The 17,374-nt window shown below is 44.5% G+C and overlaps 1 protein-coding gene across 3 annotated transcripts in view; it reads left to right on the top strand.

Moving 5' to 3' along the window:
• The first annotated feature begins 2,272 nt into the window (after positions 1–2,272).
• The window catches only part of LOC121550893 (protein shisa-8-like), a 95,233-nt gene continuing 80,131 nt past the window's right edge, over positions 2,273–17,374 (top strand). For all 3 annotated transcript variants that reach the window (XM_041863313.2, XM_041863312.2, XM_041863311.2), the window contains exon 1: positions 2,273–5,182. In XM_041863313.2, the coding sequence (XP_041719247.2) occupies positions 4,641–5,182 (542 nt within the window). In that variant the 5' untranslated portion in view covers positions 2,273–4,640. The remainder of the gene's footprint in view (positions 5,183–17,374) is intronic.

The raw sequence follows: 17,374 nt of genomic DNA, 5'->3' as shown, positions 1-17,374 counted from the left end.
GGTGGCTGACTAAATACTTTTTTCCCCCACTGTATAGTGAGTGACAGTTACTGACTATAGGACTGATGTACTGTCCCTGGCTAGAGAGAGAGCGAGAGAGAGAGAGAGACAGGGAGGGAGGGAGGGAGGGAGGGAGGGGAGAGAGAAGGGGAAAGAGAAAGAGAGAAAGAGGGAGGGGAGGATGAAGAGGTACAGTATAGTGGACATAGGGGACAGCGGATGGAGGGAAAAAGATTAATACAGAGGGATGGAAAAAGGAATGATGATGACACGTAATATATTTTGACATTCATATTTTATTTAGAGGGATGACAGGGGGAGATCCAGTGTGCAACAGGAACAGCTCTCCACTCTCTGTTTAGGAGGTTTTTTTGATGGGATCAGATTGGTACAATGTGTGCTGCAAAGGTAGAACCAGGCTAAAATAAATATGAGTGCCACAGGGGTGCCATCAGAACCGGTGATAATAAAATGATTAAAGACAGAACTCTCATCTAGCCTGTACCCTCTCTGCCCTTTATCTCCCCCTCGAGACATTTCCTATCATCCCCTCTTTCTGCCGCTCCATCCATCTCATCTTTCTTTCCCTCTCTCCACTCCGTCCTCACTCCCTCTCCCCCCTCCATCTCAATAGATAATTGTGGGCAGCGTTCTGTATATATGAGTGCAATATTTCACAGAGCAGCAACATTGCATGACATCTTTATCAACAGCATACTTTCTTACTGCAGGCAATTTCATACGAGACCTGCAGTGAGGGAGGAAGTTAGAGAAGAAAAATAATATTGAGGAGATGGAGGAGATGTGAGACTTGGAGAAAGAGTGTATATGACTGCACGTTGCGGAGTGTGTGTGTGTGTGTGTGTGTGTGTGTGTGTGTGTGCCAGACTGCCTTAGTGTGTATGTCTGTATGCGCTCTGCCAAAAATCCTAAGTGAATTTGGGCAAAGAGGGTTGGTAAGGGTTAGACAGAAGGAGATGCTGTGCAGGGAATAGTGATGGGAAGGCGAAACGACACTGTTTCAAAGAGAGAAAGAAATAGAGGGAGAGATACAGATATACAGAGACAGAGAAGAAGAAGGGGGCAGTGAAATTAAAAAAAATAAGAGAGAAAAAAAATATGAATATTCAAAAGGAGTATAATGTCAACAGCTTTGAAACAGAATAAAATATTTAGCAGCATCCCTTAGTTATTTTGCTATGTCTTCTGATGAGGATGCATATTCGCTTGGAACGCACGAAGAAGACCCAACGGCGCTTCTTCTACCAAATCTAGTTCATGTACAACATTAAATAAGGGATTATTCAAACTTTGTAACATTTTGCATCTCTCTCTCCTTTCTCTTTGTCCCTCTCTTTTCATCCTAATCTCTCAGGCCCTGCTCTTTGGTCCGCATATCTGCCTTTCCTGCAGAATATCCTTTTCCTAGCCTTCAATTATCTCCCTTTCTCTCATCCCCCATGCCGTCTTGTCTCTCACTCTTTCGTCTGCTATTGATCTTCCCCTTCCTCCACTACCTGGCTCGCTCCCTCTCCCTCTCCATCTATTCCTACTCCTTTCCTTAATCCCCCGCCAATCCATCCCTCCTGCAATCTAATGATTCCTCTCCTTCCCTTTCTCTGTCAAAGCCGCCCGCCCCTCTCCCCTGCTTTCCGGTCCCTGTTATGTCCTCTCTCTCTCTCTCTCTCTCTCTCTCTCTCTCTCTCTCTCTCTCTCTCTCTCTCTCTCTCTCTCTCTCTCTCTCTCTCTCTCTCTCTCTCTCCTGTATTATACTCTCCTTTACTCACTCCCCCCCTCCCTCTCCTCTCTCTCCCTCACTAAATCAAATCCAGCAGCACATGTTAGAGACATGCTCACACAAAGACCAGGGGGGTGCATAGGCATTAGCACCATCACGCTCACACATGGACACACAACCACACACAGTTAGCACCACTGCACTCATCTGTTGAACCGAGGGGGTTTAAAAAGAGAGAGGGGTGTCCAAGCTAAACAGAAAAGGTTAGACAGCAGGTCAAAATAAATGAGGGGATAAAAAAAGAAAAGAGAACAGAACGAGAGAAAGGGAGAGAGATGGAGAAAGACGTCAAGAGAGAGATTTGGAAGGAGAGAGTACAAAAAACATGGGACAGAGCCTAGGGAGGAGGAGGGTGTCAGTGGCAGAGAGAGAGGGGGGGGGGGGGAGTCAGCAAGAGAGGTGTGCTCATTCGCTCACGAGAGTGAGTGAGAGATAGCGAGAGAGAGAGAGAGAGAGAGAGCGAGCGAGCGAGGGAGAGAGCGTGTGAGCATTTAGTCCTGCCAGCGCACGATAGTGCAACATCAACGGAAGACGGGATAAAGAAGCTCTGAGCGAGGGACAAGGAAAACAGAGGAATACACTTCTGAAGAAAAACAAAGAGGGGATGGAATAAAAAATCGCATCCTACTGCTGTTGGTTATCCTGTTTCATCCAATTTCTGTTGGAGAATTCCATAAGCAAAGAAATAGAGAAAACACATACATGTGATATATATATACAACTCCTATACATATATATCAAATTATGCCTGTTTTCACACAAGCTGCTTTTGGGGAAGGACTGTGTTGAGGTCCCTTACATAACAATTGGAAGACTGTTTTAATGTGCAGCATTTGGTAAAACTGTTGCATATTAATGCTTTGGCTTTTTTGTCTCAATGGAAAAAACAATGCAATGATGCAAATGAACATGATAAAAGACCACAAACAGCTTTGCTGCAGTCCCATTTTTGGAGGCTTCTTGAAAACAGGATTTTGCATTGCCTTTTGTTGCCGCCTCTCCAGTTATTTAGCCCTTGGAACAGGTGGGGGAGTTGAGGCTTGGGTGTGTTGAATGCATGGACCGCATTCCACAGGCTCAGTAATACCTTCCCGTATTCACAGCAGTAACGCAGCAGAAAACCTGCTCTTTAGTTGTGTCTGAAAGAGAGAGAGGTAAGTGAGGAAGAGAGGAAATCAGAGCAAGAAAAACAAACAAAAAAGGCAGCAGAGAGGGATTATGGAGTCTTGGTAAATAAATGAAGACAAGGAAAACAAGGGACCAAAACAAATAAAGCAACTAACGATTGACTACAGTAAAGAAGTGCGACACTCTACTCAGAAATGTAATTACACCGCATGTTCGCTCAAAAGTGAGCTTCTCATAAATTTAGACTAGGGAGGACTGGACTAGACTCCACAGGCTGGGGGGATTTTTCAGCACGCTGCCCTTCTCATTCCCCAATCCCCTGCTTGGTAGCACTTGTGGGGTTCTAGTTGTCAAGCAGCAGAGCTGTATTGGTGACCCCATCTTTTCAGAATCCCTCTCAGGTGTGGTGTGGAGCCGATCTGACAGCACCAAGAGAAACCCACAACAACAGAAAGTGACTGGACCCCCATCCCTCAAAATCCATTAAGCCAAACTGACACTGACGGAGCACTGTCGCCTATGGATTTGAGTGTGTGTGTGTGTCTGTGAGAGGGTGTGTGTGAGTGTGTGAGAAAGGCTGCCTGCCTCAGGTGCTGAGGACTGCTTTTTAATCTGGACTAAATCATCATGGGATTTTAGTTTAGATCTCATAGGACAATATTGAAGAACTGCAGGCTGTGCTTTTGCTAGAGGGGGTGGAAACAAAAACCAACATACTTTTTTTCTGGCATAATATAATATTGAAGACCAATTGTAGAATAGCATCTAACTGGAATTGCACGTCTGGAAAGGGAAGGAATGAGAGCAGCATGTTCCACTGAGCAAAGGGATTCAAAATGGCTATAACAAAAATAAGAAAGAATCAAATGAACATTCAGTTGAAGACCAGGCAGTTGCTAGAGGCAAGATAATCTGAGTGGGGAATATCAACAACTCCCATATTTATAGATTATGACAAGTGGATTATCTAGAAGTTCCAGTGCTTTGCAGTTTCCCCCACTTCAGCATTGATTAATGCTTGGCAGGGCAATTATCAAAATCTGTGTGTCCCTCTCCTAAATGAAGACGTTTACAGAAAGGAGCTTGGATCCGTGAGGAATCTGCTTTTCCACTGGCACTGTTGGGATTCCAAATCTCTCTGGTTTACGGATTACACCTTCTCTATTGGGGGGAAGATTTTTTTTAAATGCCACGGGCCAGTTCATTTCTGGGTGACACCTCCTAAACTGGAGGTGCTCCAGATTTCTGGATTTTGGATCACATCTGCTGTTAACATTTGGCAGAAAAGGGCAGTATTTTCGCAACGCTGCCAGTACTGTGTGTCTGAGTCTGGGACTGAATCACTGGGGACTCATTCGTGAGGAGCAGGTTGAGATTCGAGGTTGATTTGTTTCACTTACTTGCTCATCCCCCTTCTTCATGGTCATTTATTACTTCACACTGAGCCTCCTGTAACTGTGTGCCGTAATAACTCTTAGCAAGGTAATTGAAAGCTCTTATTCTTTCAGGCAGTTGCTGTGAATATAGGCTAATCCATAAACTCTCAACTCCTTTTCAAATCTCTAGTGTGTGAAATACCTAAAAGGCTATTTTTCCATGTCAGTTTTTTGGGACCAGTAAGAAGCCTGCATTTCTGAAGTTGGTGTTTATTGGTCTGCACCAGCTTTGAGACACTTCAGCAACTGAACAGAAGCAGCATCCACGGGTATCCAACATGGCTGCCCATTCTGTGCTTATCTGCCTCGCCTTTAGCTTTCTGCTGGGCTTCACTTCACTGGGCCAGAACTCTAGGCAGGCTGGGGCCGATGCCCAGGCCACCAACCAGACGGCATCCCCCTCTGATTCTCCGGAGGCTACGCTGGCCACTCCGGTGGCGGAGGACCAGACCATCCCAATGATAGGCAGCCGCTGCCGGGGCTACTACGACGTCATGGGCCAGTGGGACCCGCCGTTCAACTGCAACGCGGGCGTCTACCTGTTCTGCTGCGGCTCCTGCTTTTACCGCTTCTGCTGCCAGTTCAAGGTGCACAGCCTGGAGCAGGAGTCCTGCTCCAACTACGACACGCCCGTCTGGGCCAACACCGGCAAGCCGGCGGCCCCCGTCACTGAGGTGCAGGAGGAGCCCGACCGAGACCGCACCCACATGATCGTCTACATCATCTGTGGCGTGGTGGCCATCATGGTGCTGGTGGGCATCTTCACCAAGCTGGGTCTGGAGAAGAGCAGAGGCGGCCAGACAGACATGACCAACTCTAGGTAAGAGAGTAGCAGGGGTCATGGGCCAGTGGGACGGGGTGGCTGGGGGGCAGGGTGGATGAGGTTGTGCTCTTAACAGCGATAATAGGTGTGAACATGGAGTGTTTGCGTAAAGCTATTTGTGGAGAGCCCAGACTATGGCTTCTAGTACACTGTGAGGGAATGGGAGCTGGTTTTTTGGGGTGGACTATTGACATGTGCTGGCTGGCGCACTGCCAAGGGCTAATTCTAGTTCAGCGAAAGTGAAGGGAGGGCTGGGTGTGACTGGCTGTCCTATTGGTTGTTAAGAATGAGACCACAGGGATGGTGTTAATACAAGTGATTAACGGATCTCTCAATTGAGGGGAGGGGGACTTCAACCACACCAGTATTATTACTGAGAGAACAGAGGGCCCAGCCACACCCTCGCAGGCTCTGTTATCTCAGAGGAGACAAGCTGCAGGGCTGAGGGGGCGAGAGAGAGAGAGTCAGGAGCCTCCGATACCCGAGTCATCCGCTGTATTGATGAACCCAATGACAAAGGCGGGGGGAATGGAAGGGCAATCCATTGGAGCGCGAGGCTGGGCGGCCATCATTTCCCCTGATTTACCGTAGTGCGCAGGGTTGTTTTTACGAGCCTCGATGAAGGCGTCCTGCCATCCTACAACGGGCGGGAGTGGGGGGAGGAGTGGGGGGAGGGCGACAGAGAGAGGGGCAGAGGGTGGTATCCTATTGATCAGCAGGGAGAAACCCAATCAGGTCAGTCAGCCAGTTGTCCCAGTCACTGGGCCCATTGATTCACTGAGACCCCAATTTCAAGGTTGTGGACGGCTAAAACACGCACACAAACATTGTAGATGCCTGGGGATAGTTTTAATTACGTTACTTGAACAATAACCTACTTTAATAAACTATGACTTTCCAAAGTGTTTTAGCTTTTCCTGAATGGATCTAGTGAGTCTAAATTGAAGAGAATAGATTGATATGATTTGACATCAGAAAGGGTATGATCACTAGTATGAGAAAAGTAATCAAATGTTTTCATGAACATGAAACAGTGCCTTTAGATCTTTGATATATTAGAGGGAAGGAGACAGTTGTCTGTGGCTCATCACAGGGGTACTGTATCTGGAATTTGCTTCTCACTGTGTGTGTTTGTGTGTGTGTGTGTGTGTGTGTGCATCCTGCGGTAAAGCTTTCTTACAGTGTAACAGAATATGTCTGGTGTTTTGTTGTGCATTCAAGGAGTAATTTATTTCATTCATTCAAAATGCCTTTCAACAGCTGAATGTTATTGAATGCTGTATACTATAGCACAGCATGAATGTAAGTTTAACTAAGATGAGCACATATTTTAATAACAGCTTTCTGTTATCAGATATTCTATTGGTGAATGTGTAGTAAACTACCTGTGAAATTGATCATTCATACTTTCTAAGTTGGACGTGTTTCTAAGATAAAAAATTTAGTGTGATGTATACAGTATGTACTTGTGTGAGATAGTGTTTTTATAGGTCTACTACTGCTCAGCTTGGGAGAGTTTACCGTCACTGCACCACTGCTTGCTTTGATTGCAAGACACAGATCCCATCATACCGTCAGCAGCTTTATCACCATTTTATTCAAACATCTCGCGTTTGAACCGCATCCCAGGCCTCCGTGCCGCCCTGTTCCCCTGTACCACTGTTTTATTTTATTTTTTATTTCACCTTTATTTAACCAGGTAAGCCAGTTGAGAACAAGTTCTCATTTACAACTGCGACCTGGCCAAGGTAAAGCAAAGCAGTGCGATAAAAACAACAACACAGAGTTACATATGGGGTAAACAAAACATAAAGTAAAAAAATACAACAGAAAATATATATACAGTGTGTGCGAATGTAGTAAGTTATGGAGGTAAGGCAATAAATAAATAGGCCATAGTGCAAAAATAGTTACAATTTCGTAATTAACACTCTAGATCCAAACTGTTACTGTACTGTACTGTTCCGCTGTACCACTGTTCCCCTGTCCCACTGTTCCCCTGTCCCACTGTTCCCCTGTACCACTGTTCCCCTGTCCCACTGTTCCCCTGTCCCACTGTTCCCCTGTCCCACTGTTCCCCTGTCCCACTGTTCCCCCGTCCCACTGTTCCCCCGTCCCACTGTTCCCCTGTACCACTGTTCCCCTGTACCACTGTTCCCCAGCGGGTACATGTGTTTGTTTGCTACGCCACAGCGAGCCTCATAGTCTCCAGCACACATTGCGTAAAATGCTGCACAGAGATATTAAAAATGCATCATCTCCTTTGATGCGCTGATTCGCCCGGCTCGTTTAGAGAATTACTAATGTGCCAAGCCAACTTCAACTCAGCTAATCTTGTGCATGGCTTAGTCTGATGTGGACGAGCGGGGAGAGAGTGCTTTGCGTTTCCCTCCAGATTCAGATATGGAACTGGAGGGGATTTGTGGCCCATGCCTTTAGCTCCTGATGTCCACGTTTCTAACAGGTTGCTCATGTATGTGCAGCACAGCAGACTTAGTCCCACGACGAGGACAAAACATTTAATAGTTTGATGGGTGAAATATTTCAGCTCTGTCTCAAGCTTTACAAAATGTAATTTCATGTTCTGTGTGCTTACAAGATGCTTTTACTTACCAGGGAGTGGCTCACCTGTTTAAATCATTCACATAGGCTATTCCATTAATGCGGCTGGATATTCATCTTGAGCAATTCAACTGAAGTGCTATCCTCAAGGGCACGGCATCAGCCTGACCCACCAGAAGTCTAAACAGCCAATACTTAGCATACTATTCTCACAATTCCTACCACTGCTCTTGATCATTCATAGCCAATGGTTGCCTGGCTACCCATCCACATTGTTCCGCCCAACTGGTGTTTCTTCTCCACAATGAGTCTGGATTTGCCTCCCTCCCTGACGATTTCTAGAATGCAAACACATTCTGACCGCTTTGATTGGTCCCAGACAACGATGGGTTGGGCCAGAGCCGGCCTACATGATGACATTATCAACTTTGATACTCTGATTGGTTAGACTTGTTAGAGACGATCCAATCGCTGATTAATTTGTTTTGTACAACGCCCCTCATTTTGAAGTCACACAAATTACTTTAGGGTGGAGGTTTCAAACTGAATGTACGTAGTGATCGATAGAGCAGTGGAATTAAATTCAGGATGAGTCATCAGGCAAAACCAATGCCAGCTTTGAAGGACAGAAAGAAATATGCAAATATTTGAAAACAGAGAAAATGTATGCCTTCACAAATTAAAAGGGCAACAACTGATGTGAAGTATATTCCTCCAGTGTAGTCTTTAACAGGGGATTTAACATTATTAATATCTTCACCTCTTTCTCCACAGAGGTCCCTGCTGCATATGTAAAACAACATTCTGCCCTATTATTTTCCTCTATGCTCTTAATACAAAAACCAAAATAAACACTTTGATGATTTCTCGAACAACAAAATAACCTCCCTCCCACATTGCAGAGGCGGACCAAATTATTTATCTTATGAGCCCCCATATTCAGTGTAGCTGAGCGAAGAAAGAAACTTTCTCCCATTAATAATGCATGGGGGCTTGCATGGAGCCATGCATCGTCTGCAGATGGCCTTGTTGTCCCTTGGGACTGAGGCCACTGTCCGTCACTTCATGTCAGTCACTGCGCACTGAGTGTACTTTGGTGTTCGATAACGCTCTATTGGAAAATAAGAGCCCTTAGACAGTGATTCACTGACAGCCAGGAGCTCGTCTGATTTGTGGATCTACTCAGTGAGCAACAGCAAACCAACATAGACAGTGAGGGGTTGAAATATTGTTTCCTGGGGACATATACTGCCATCAATTTTTTGAGGCTTGAATATAGAAACTGTACAGCCGAATCCATGCAAAGGCACAGCCATTATGGCTCTGGTGTGAACACCTTACTCAGAGACGCAAACAGGTGAATGACTTAAGGCTGGAGTGCGAAAACTGGTTCCAGCGTGGAGCGGTCATGCACAACTTCTATTTACCCTCTGTGGAGACCCACCTGCTCACACATGCCCACACCTAATGGATCATTCTTGACACACACGGGAAATTGTTGAATGTGAAAAACCCAGTAGCGTTGCAGTTCTTGACACAAACCGGTGTGCCTGGAACCTACTACCATACCCCGTTCAAAGGCACTTAAATATTTTTGCCTTTCCCATTCACCCTCTGAATGGAACACATACTCAATCCATGTCTCAATTGTCTCAAGGTTTAAAAATCCTTCTTTAACCTGTCTCCTCCCCTTCATCTCTACACTGATTGAAGTGGATTTAACAATTGACACCTAGATTCACCTGGTCAGTCTATGTCATGGAAAGAGCAGATGTTCTTAATGTTTTGTATACTCAGTGTAGGTAAGTTGTCTGAATGGACAAGTAAAAAAACCCCGAAAAATATCAATAATTTACTCCGATCAGAATTCGATAAGAGGCCAACATTGGAATAATATTAAAATCTATTTTTCATATACAAATAAAAAAGCATACATGTCAAAGTGTAGGTGATATTCATAGCCTATTGGCTACAGCATAATGTCCAAACCGATGCTGACATGATGGAGGCCCCAGAAAATGTAGCCAAACTTTAGTGAGACTTTTAATTACATCAAAATATAGGCTACACACCAGTCATGTTTAACAAATAATTAACATTAACGTCTAAAGGCTTGATTCTGTTGACAGGCACGGTTCGTTCAGATCAAATGGTCACAAGACCGGCGAGTGAAGTACAATGCCTGTTGTGCACCGCACATCACCCACCTTGATTCTGAGCGGAGGCGTCAGCATTTCTTTACTATTTAACCATAAATGTAATTGTTTAAAACCTGGACGTTTTATGTCATTTTATGACGCATGCCTTACCTTGTTTCAAAGTAGCCTTGCCTAGCCACCATAGAATTGTTGAGGGAATTATTTTATAAACACTTAATATGCCATTAAAACCAGCATTTTTCTCATGTTCTATTGGTTTTCAAATCAAGGTGATTTTATTGTCCAAAAGCATAATCATAATCATATTAGTAGGGTGGCTTGGAGTTAAGAAAAAGATACCCCAGGGAAATCAATGCAAGTCAATGGCACCTATACTAGCATTTTCCAAATCATGTCCAAATCATCTATAAGTTACTTATTTGAGTTCGACAATCAATTTTGAGATACTTTAGGATGATTTGGACAGGAAGGGCAAAAATAATCAAATCAAAACTCATAATAATGAGGATATTAATAGTGAGATGTGCAATGTCATTTTGTTCCGATATTTTATGCATTTCATTCAAATAAGATACCTAGACTTTAACTTTTAAGAGTCAATTACAAAATAATTACAAAATAAAAAGTATGAAATGGATTTTAACACACTAATTTTCAGGGGGCGTTTTGCCTCGATAGTGGGGCAAAAGGCCCCCTTTCTAAAAAGTGTATGTTTTTATTGATAACAACAAAAAATCTGCCCACTTATTTCCCTTCAAAATGTGTGCCTAAGGATAGCCAGTATACACATATCTAACTCTTACCAAACTTCTGTCAGAAAATAGACATTTCCCTTAAAGAAAAGATCCACCCAAAACCACTCATTCCTTTAATTTACAGTGTTAAATAACACTCATATGTGAGAACAATATTTTTTTGTGAACAAATGTTTCATTTTGGCATTATAATAAGGTTGGTAGCAACATGGAAAATCGTTGTGGAAATCTGTTGTAGCTCAAGACTACCAAATGCAATGCTTTCTCTATGGGCTGGCTGGCTAGCTAGGTAGCTAGCTAGCAACTGTAGCTACACACAATAATACCAAAGACAATATCAGCATGTAAAGTAGCTGTAAAATCGCCTAAACAAACTGCACTATCAATTTAGGAGTCTACAATCTCACCATGTTCAACCTGCAACCTCACAGAGTGGTCTGACATTCGCAACGGAAGATATACTTTTGAGGAGATGGGAAACGTTGCCCATGCAACGTCAATGGGCCACACGGTGCATTCTGGGCGATTCTGGGAAAAAGGAGTGCTCTCCTCAAGGAGTGTATTGGGCGCTAGCTCAAAAACCCAACATTAGCACGAATTTCGTCAACAAGAGGTACAACATTACAAATCTTATCTGAGATGTGAGATAATTAACTTTCTATCTGAAATATCGTATAGCTTTGGAATTGTGACATTACGTACTTTCGAGGAAAATAGGCACGTCAACATATACACTGACTTTGAGAAGGGATTTCGTGACGATTAATTTAGCAACCGGGTGACGCAGCATGACAACGTGAACGCGATTGGAAAAATGTTTACCTTATGCTTCCGGGTTGCCATTTCAGCCCAGAAGCTTTCCATTTCAGTTTCGTCCTGCAGGGATATCATTGGCATGGTCTGATCATTTAGAAACTCCTCACCCAGAAGGTCATGCTCCTCTGGCCCATGGTATGGGAGGAGATTGGGAAACCTATTTATGAAAGTAGAGTTACAAGTTGTTACGTTTTAGGTATATAGTCATCAACCAGCAGCAGTTCATACACATCTTTGAGGAGAAGCCACATAAGAATATCTCATGTGCAGTTTAGGAGTGAACACACCTCATCATAAAACACAGGGTATTTTAGCTAAGATGATAGACAATAATTAGAGAAAAAAAACTAACCTTTCAACAAAGTACAGGACATCTTCGATGTCATTTTCAGCCCTCTGCCGTACATCTACAAATTGTGCGTGCTTGATCAGTGGCTCTTCCAGTGGCCGCTTCTTAAGTGCATAGTCCACAGCACTTGTCAGGAAACACAACACAGCTTCATGGAATGAATCCACCTGCTGTGGTGTGATGTCACCCTCGTCGAGTAATCTGTTAAGTTTAGCCCTGGTTGTGAACCCAATGTTCAACTTTCTTCCTGTCACAGATACAGCATATCGGTATAAGGTACAAGGCTAAATATCACATATCACAGTGTTTGATCATAATAATAGTCAAATACTAACCTGGTAAATGGTTTGCCTTTTCTTTAAAGGCAATTTCTACAAGGCTCCTCATGGCACTGCAGAGCTGCTGGAACCATAAACTTGGAACATAGCTTGCGTACGAATTTCACCATCTATAACAGATATTTACAAAAATAGTAGGTGAAACCTGTTTTAGAGGATCCCTGCAGATATCAGCAAGAAACACAGAATGGAAAAAAACGGCAAAATCCAATCCCACCTCATCATGTAACAAAAATATTGATGACTGCTCTCTCTGAAGCAGCAAGTTGAAAGAAGTGAAAGTTGGTACGGTGGCTTGGAAGAACAGCAGGTACACTTCTGTCATGGGGTCAGTGAATGTCTGCACAAGTCTACTTCTATTGCACACATTTCCTGTATTTATGTTAAATTCTTTGGAATACATCTTACCTGTTCGAAATCAGCTGAGTTTACATTCACCACACTAAATCCTGTTCACACGCACAAACAAATAATTTCTTTCAAGATTTAAAGTTTAAGAGAGTGAGTACTCAATTGGACGACATTTCATTGTTACATACCTAGTCTCAGCTCAGCTTCTTATCAGACTTCTTGAGGTAGTGACCGTTTCTTCTCCTGTTGTCTTTCGCGGCAATGGTATCTCTTCTTCTGTCGCTAACTTCGGGGTGCAGCGCATATGGTTCAGTGGCGCTCATCAGCGCCATCTACCGTCGGGGAGTTTGAAAAAAGGAACGAACGAGTCTCGGCCGATTATTTTTGCGTGAGAAATTGGATGTGTGGCGTGAGTGCGTGTGAAAACAGGGAAAAACGTGTGTCACACGGCGAAAGCGTGAGAGTTGGCAGCTCTGTAATTGTATTTTCGAACGTTCACACGTAGCTTACAGCCATGTGGGCATTGTTGAGCTTATAATATGAAGAAATTAAACCTTATCAACATTTTAAGCTAAACGGTCTGATCTGTTGTATCAGCTCTATTGTTTTTTTTAAATTTCTTAATGTGCGGTGGTTGTATGAATTTAGGATACGTCATCCCAGAACTGTCCCAGAGTCTGTTTTGAACCGTAGACATATTTGTATAGTCCCTGGGACAACAGGATGCCCTTAAATTTGAGCCCTGGTTGTAATTGTAATGTTGCAGTATTTTATAGGCTACCAAGGGTGGCCAACCATCCTCCAGGAGAGCCTTAAATAGGCAGTGTTGTATTTTGAGACAGGCTTGAATATGCAAAGAAGCCAATAGACAGTGTAGCCTTAATTTTTCTCTGATTCTCTATAGTAAAGAAGATAGTAATGCATTTTATTTTGTAAAGTGGTTCCATGCATCATACAATTATGTAAAAATGGTGTTAGACCTTTTTTTTTACTTGAGCTTTTGGACAAATAAAAAGTCTGTCCTACTTGTCTGAAAGACAAGAGTCTAAAAAAGTGTCAAGCCCTGATGTATGCACACAAACTCATATGCCTGTACACACACACAGACACACAGACACACAGACACACAGACACACAGACACACACACACACACACACACACACACACACACACACACACACACACACACACACACACACACACACACACACACACACACACACACACACACACACACACACACTGATAAAACACTTTTGACAGCAGGTGGTCTCCAGGCTTTTCCTTTACCCTTTTCTGGTATATCACTCCTCACTTTGAATTGTCCGGTCATTTCACTCCCTTCATCCAATGTCTCTATCCTTTACTCTCCCACCCCTTAGTGGTGGCCCCCTGTACGCTGTCTGTCGCTCCAGATCAGGTCAGGGGGAGTGGTCCATAAAGCAGTCAGGAGAGATGGGAGAGGCTGCTGCTCCAAAGTGGATTTTGCATTAGGTGTGTCCTGGACACGATGGGACTGGGACCCCATCCAGGGTGTAGGTAGTGAGTGCAGGCAGGGACGCTCAGATGTGCTATGTGCGCGGCATTATTTACAGTCTTTTCCACACATACACACACACGCACACGCTTGTGAACATACAATACAAACAAAATGTGTTATAGTTTAATAAAACTAAACCCAAAATAATCCACTGTCTGCTAGCACTAATAAGCCCTAGAACACATAGAGATCACAGGAGTTTGGTGGCACCTTAATTGAGAAGAACAGGCTCATGGTAATGACTGGAGTGGAATGGTGGAATGGTATCAAATACATCAAACCCATGTTTGATGCCATTCCATTTGCTCTGTTCCAGCCATTATTATGAGCTGTTCTCCCCTCAGCAGCCTCCACTACTAGACACCGTTAAATGCTCCCAGTTTTACTACACCAAGATGTTATACAGAACCCCCCCCCCCACCCCCAGAATGTTTTATGTTACACACACACACACATCCCAGGCTTTGTGGGAGTGACATCACTTAGAAGGCCACACCACACCCCATTGCAGAGCAGCACAATGAGAGAGAGTGAGTGAGAGCTGCAGAATATTGAGGAACGCAGCTCAACTGTTGCTGCATTATCCCAAAGCTACCTCTCACACACATTATCCTAAAGGCAAACTCACACAGCATAGATAGACACATACAATACATGTTGTTTACTAAAACTGTACTACAGCATGGTTTTGACTTTAATTTTAATGTTAGTAGATAACTCTTGATAGTAGGCTTTTTGTTTACAGAACTAGAGACTAACCGCTTAAATAGTGTATTTTTCATTGTGAGACAAGGCGTTTGAGGTGATGGGAAGTGTGCATAGTAACACATAACACTACAGTAATAATTCAGTATAGGCTTTGCAAATAGCGAGGACTACAAACTGCCGCTATGTGTGAGTATGTGTATGTGTGTGTGTGTGTGAGTGTTTGTGTCTGTGTGTGTAGTGAGCGCATATGATTGTGTATACCGGAGGCTGGGACATGCAGTACAGCCCGGGTCCTGTTTTCACTCGACTGGGCCGGGTAATGGGCAAGACCAGGGTGGATTGACACAGTGCCCAAGCCACAGTGACAGAACATCAACTGCTAACTTGTAGCGATTTGTTGGAGCGGACTCAGTACCAAGCACTATCGGAGCCTCAGTCTTTATCTGACCAGCAAACCCAAACCCATCAGTTTACCCTCCCTCCATCCTCATCCCTCTCTCCATCCTCTCCTTAATCACCTAGGCCCTTATCGTTCACACCATCGGCTAGAGCCTAAAAAACACAGCAGACAAAAGAAAAAACAAGAGAGAGATGAGTATCAGTGATGGGAAACTCTGCTCGGGCCTCGAGGGGGAAACAGGGAAAGCAGCATGCTTCTTTATTTTCCTTTCATCTATTTCTATTTCTCCCTCCCCCTCATTCCCTCCCTCCCCCTCGTTCCCTCCGCTCCTCCACTGCTCATTCATCCTGAACTCTTCGGTGGTGTTTGGGACGGCAGTGTGACTGAAGGCCTTTGTGAGACCAAATGCCGTGTAAACGGTCGCAGTGACAGACCCGTTAGGGTTAATTTGCTGTGGTGCGGAGAGACCAGAGACTGACTGACCCCACTGCAGGGAATAATGACCCTGGGGGAGGACCGGCCATGGCTGGATCTGTACACTGCCTGGTCCTGATGTATCTTTTGTTCATTGTACCGTGTTCTCATTTCAAGCTAAATGTACAGAATGAAAAAAGGGCATGGGCTTTAAAGCACACATTGAGAAATATTTTCAGAACTGTAAGTGAAGGGCCCTGTTGAAAACCAAAGCACCTCCCTGCTTCCAGTTACATTAAAGAGCCTAGGCCTAAAGCCTCACCTGAATGCGGATGTCCACTCTCAAAAGGCCTTGAAGAGTAACGCTCGTCTGTCTGGTATAATCACCCCGGCAGTTTCTCACCTTTTCGCTGGAAAGCTGCAGTCATTCATCTTGGCTGCGATAGATTTCCCTCACGATCTCACTCCGATGTTTGCTGAGGCTTTGGTGCACTGTGATTGATGGCCAGGCAAACCCACGGCTGGTTCAGACAACCCTGGTTAATCATTGTCTCTCCAGCCGGTCTGGAGACGCTCCCAGAGATGGCCCCGTGTCACCCAGGTGGCACTTATGTTTGAGACAGGTTATATCATAGATCCAAGATGGCGTAGCAGTGCGGCCCTGTATTCTGTTGTGTCCTTGTGTAAATAGCCAGTTTTTTAGTTTTTTGTATTTTTTCGTATATATTTCTCACTTATATCTCACTTTCCATCCTTTAACTAAATATACTTTCCTGCAACCTGCCTCACCCAATGTGGAACGGATTCTATTATTTCTTTATTTTTATCAAGAACCTACGGCTGAAACTAGCCTGCTAGCCAGCTAACTAGCTACTTGCTATTATCCACCATTAGCGGTCTTCACCACTGTCCGTGGCCTGCACTACCTACCAGCCAGCTCTAGCCTGGACAATTATCGGCCAGTCTGCACAGCGTGCTATCAACCCAGAGCATATCGGATTTTCTGAATCACTGGACCTTAACACCGGATCATTGCAACTAGCTAGCTGCAACCGAATGGCTGTTGTTGGCTAATTCACCACTGTCCCGACGTACCAGTTAGCCTTGAGCTAGCCTCGAGCCAGGCCCATCTCCCGGCTATCTACCTCTCTGTCAACCGGACAGGACCTCCTAGTGTTAACATGGAGCCCCGCTGATCCATCACGACTGGTCTGCCGACGTAATCGTCTGATGTGGTTTCAACAGGCTTCCCGTTGCGACGACCATAAAGATCCATCTGCTAGCCCGCTAGCACGTGCAATCAACAGCCGTGCCTCCTGCTCGCCTGTGCTGTAGCAGCCTACGAACTGCTCCCGGACTTACCTATTGCTGTTCACTGGACCTTATGATCACTCAGCTACACAGCTGATGGCTGCTGGACTGTTACTTTACATGGTACCCTATCCTGTTTATCTGTTTAGCCTCAGCCCAAACTTTCATCACCATTACCAGTTGTTGTCTAAGCCCTCTCGAATAACACCTGTGATTGCGTAATGCCTCTCTCCCATGTCAATATGCCTAGCCTATTGCTTTTTGGGCTAGTTCTTATTGTACTATTTCACTGTAGAGCCCCCAGTCCCGCTCAACCAGCCTCAGAGAGCTCCTTTGTCCCACCCCCCATACACGCGGAGAACGGCTCAATCGGTACCTCCAGTGATGCTATCTCTTTCATCGTTACACAATGCTTAGGTGTACCTCCACTGTACTCATATCCTTCCATATCCTTGTCTGTACATAATGCCCTGAATATATTCTAC

Source organism: Coregonus clupeaformis, chromosome 35 (assembly GCF_020615455.1).
Source record: "Coregonus clupeaformis isolate EN_2021a chromosome 35, ASM2061545v1, whole genome shotgun sequence".
Lineage (NCBI taxonomy): Eukaryota > Metazoa > Chordata > Actinopteri > Salmoniformes > Salmonidae > Coregonus > Coregonus clupeaformis.
The sequence above is the reverse complement of the archived record's forward strand: the minus strand, read 5'-3'. Positions and strand labels throughout refer to the sequence as shown.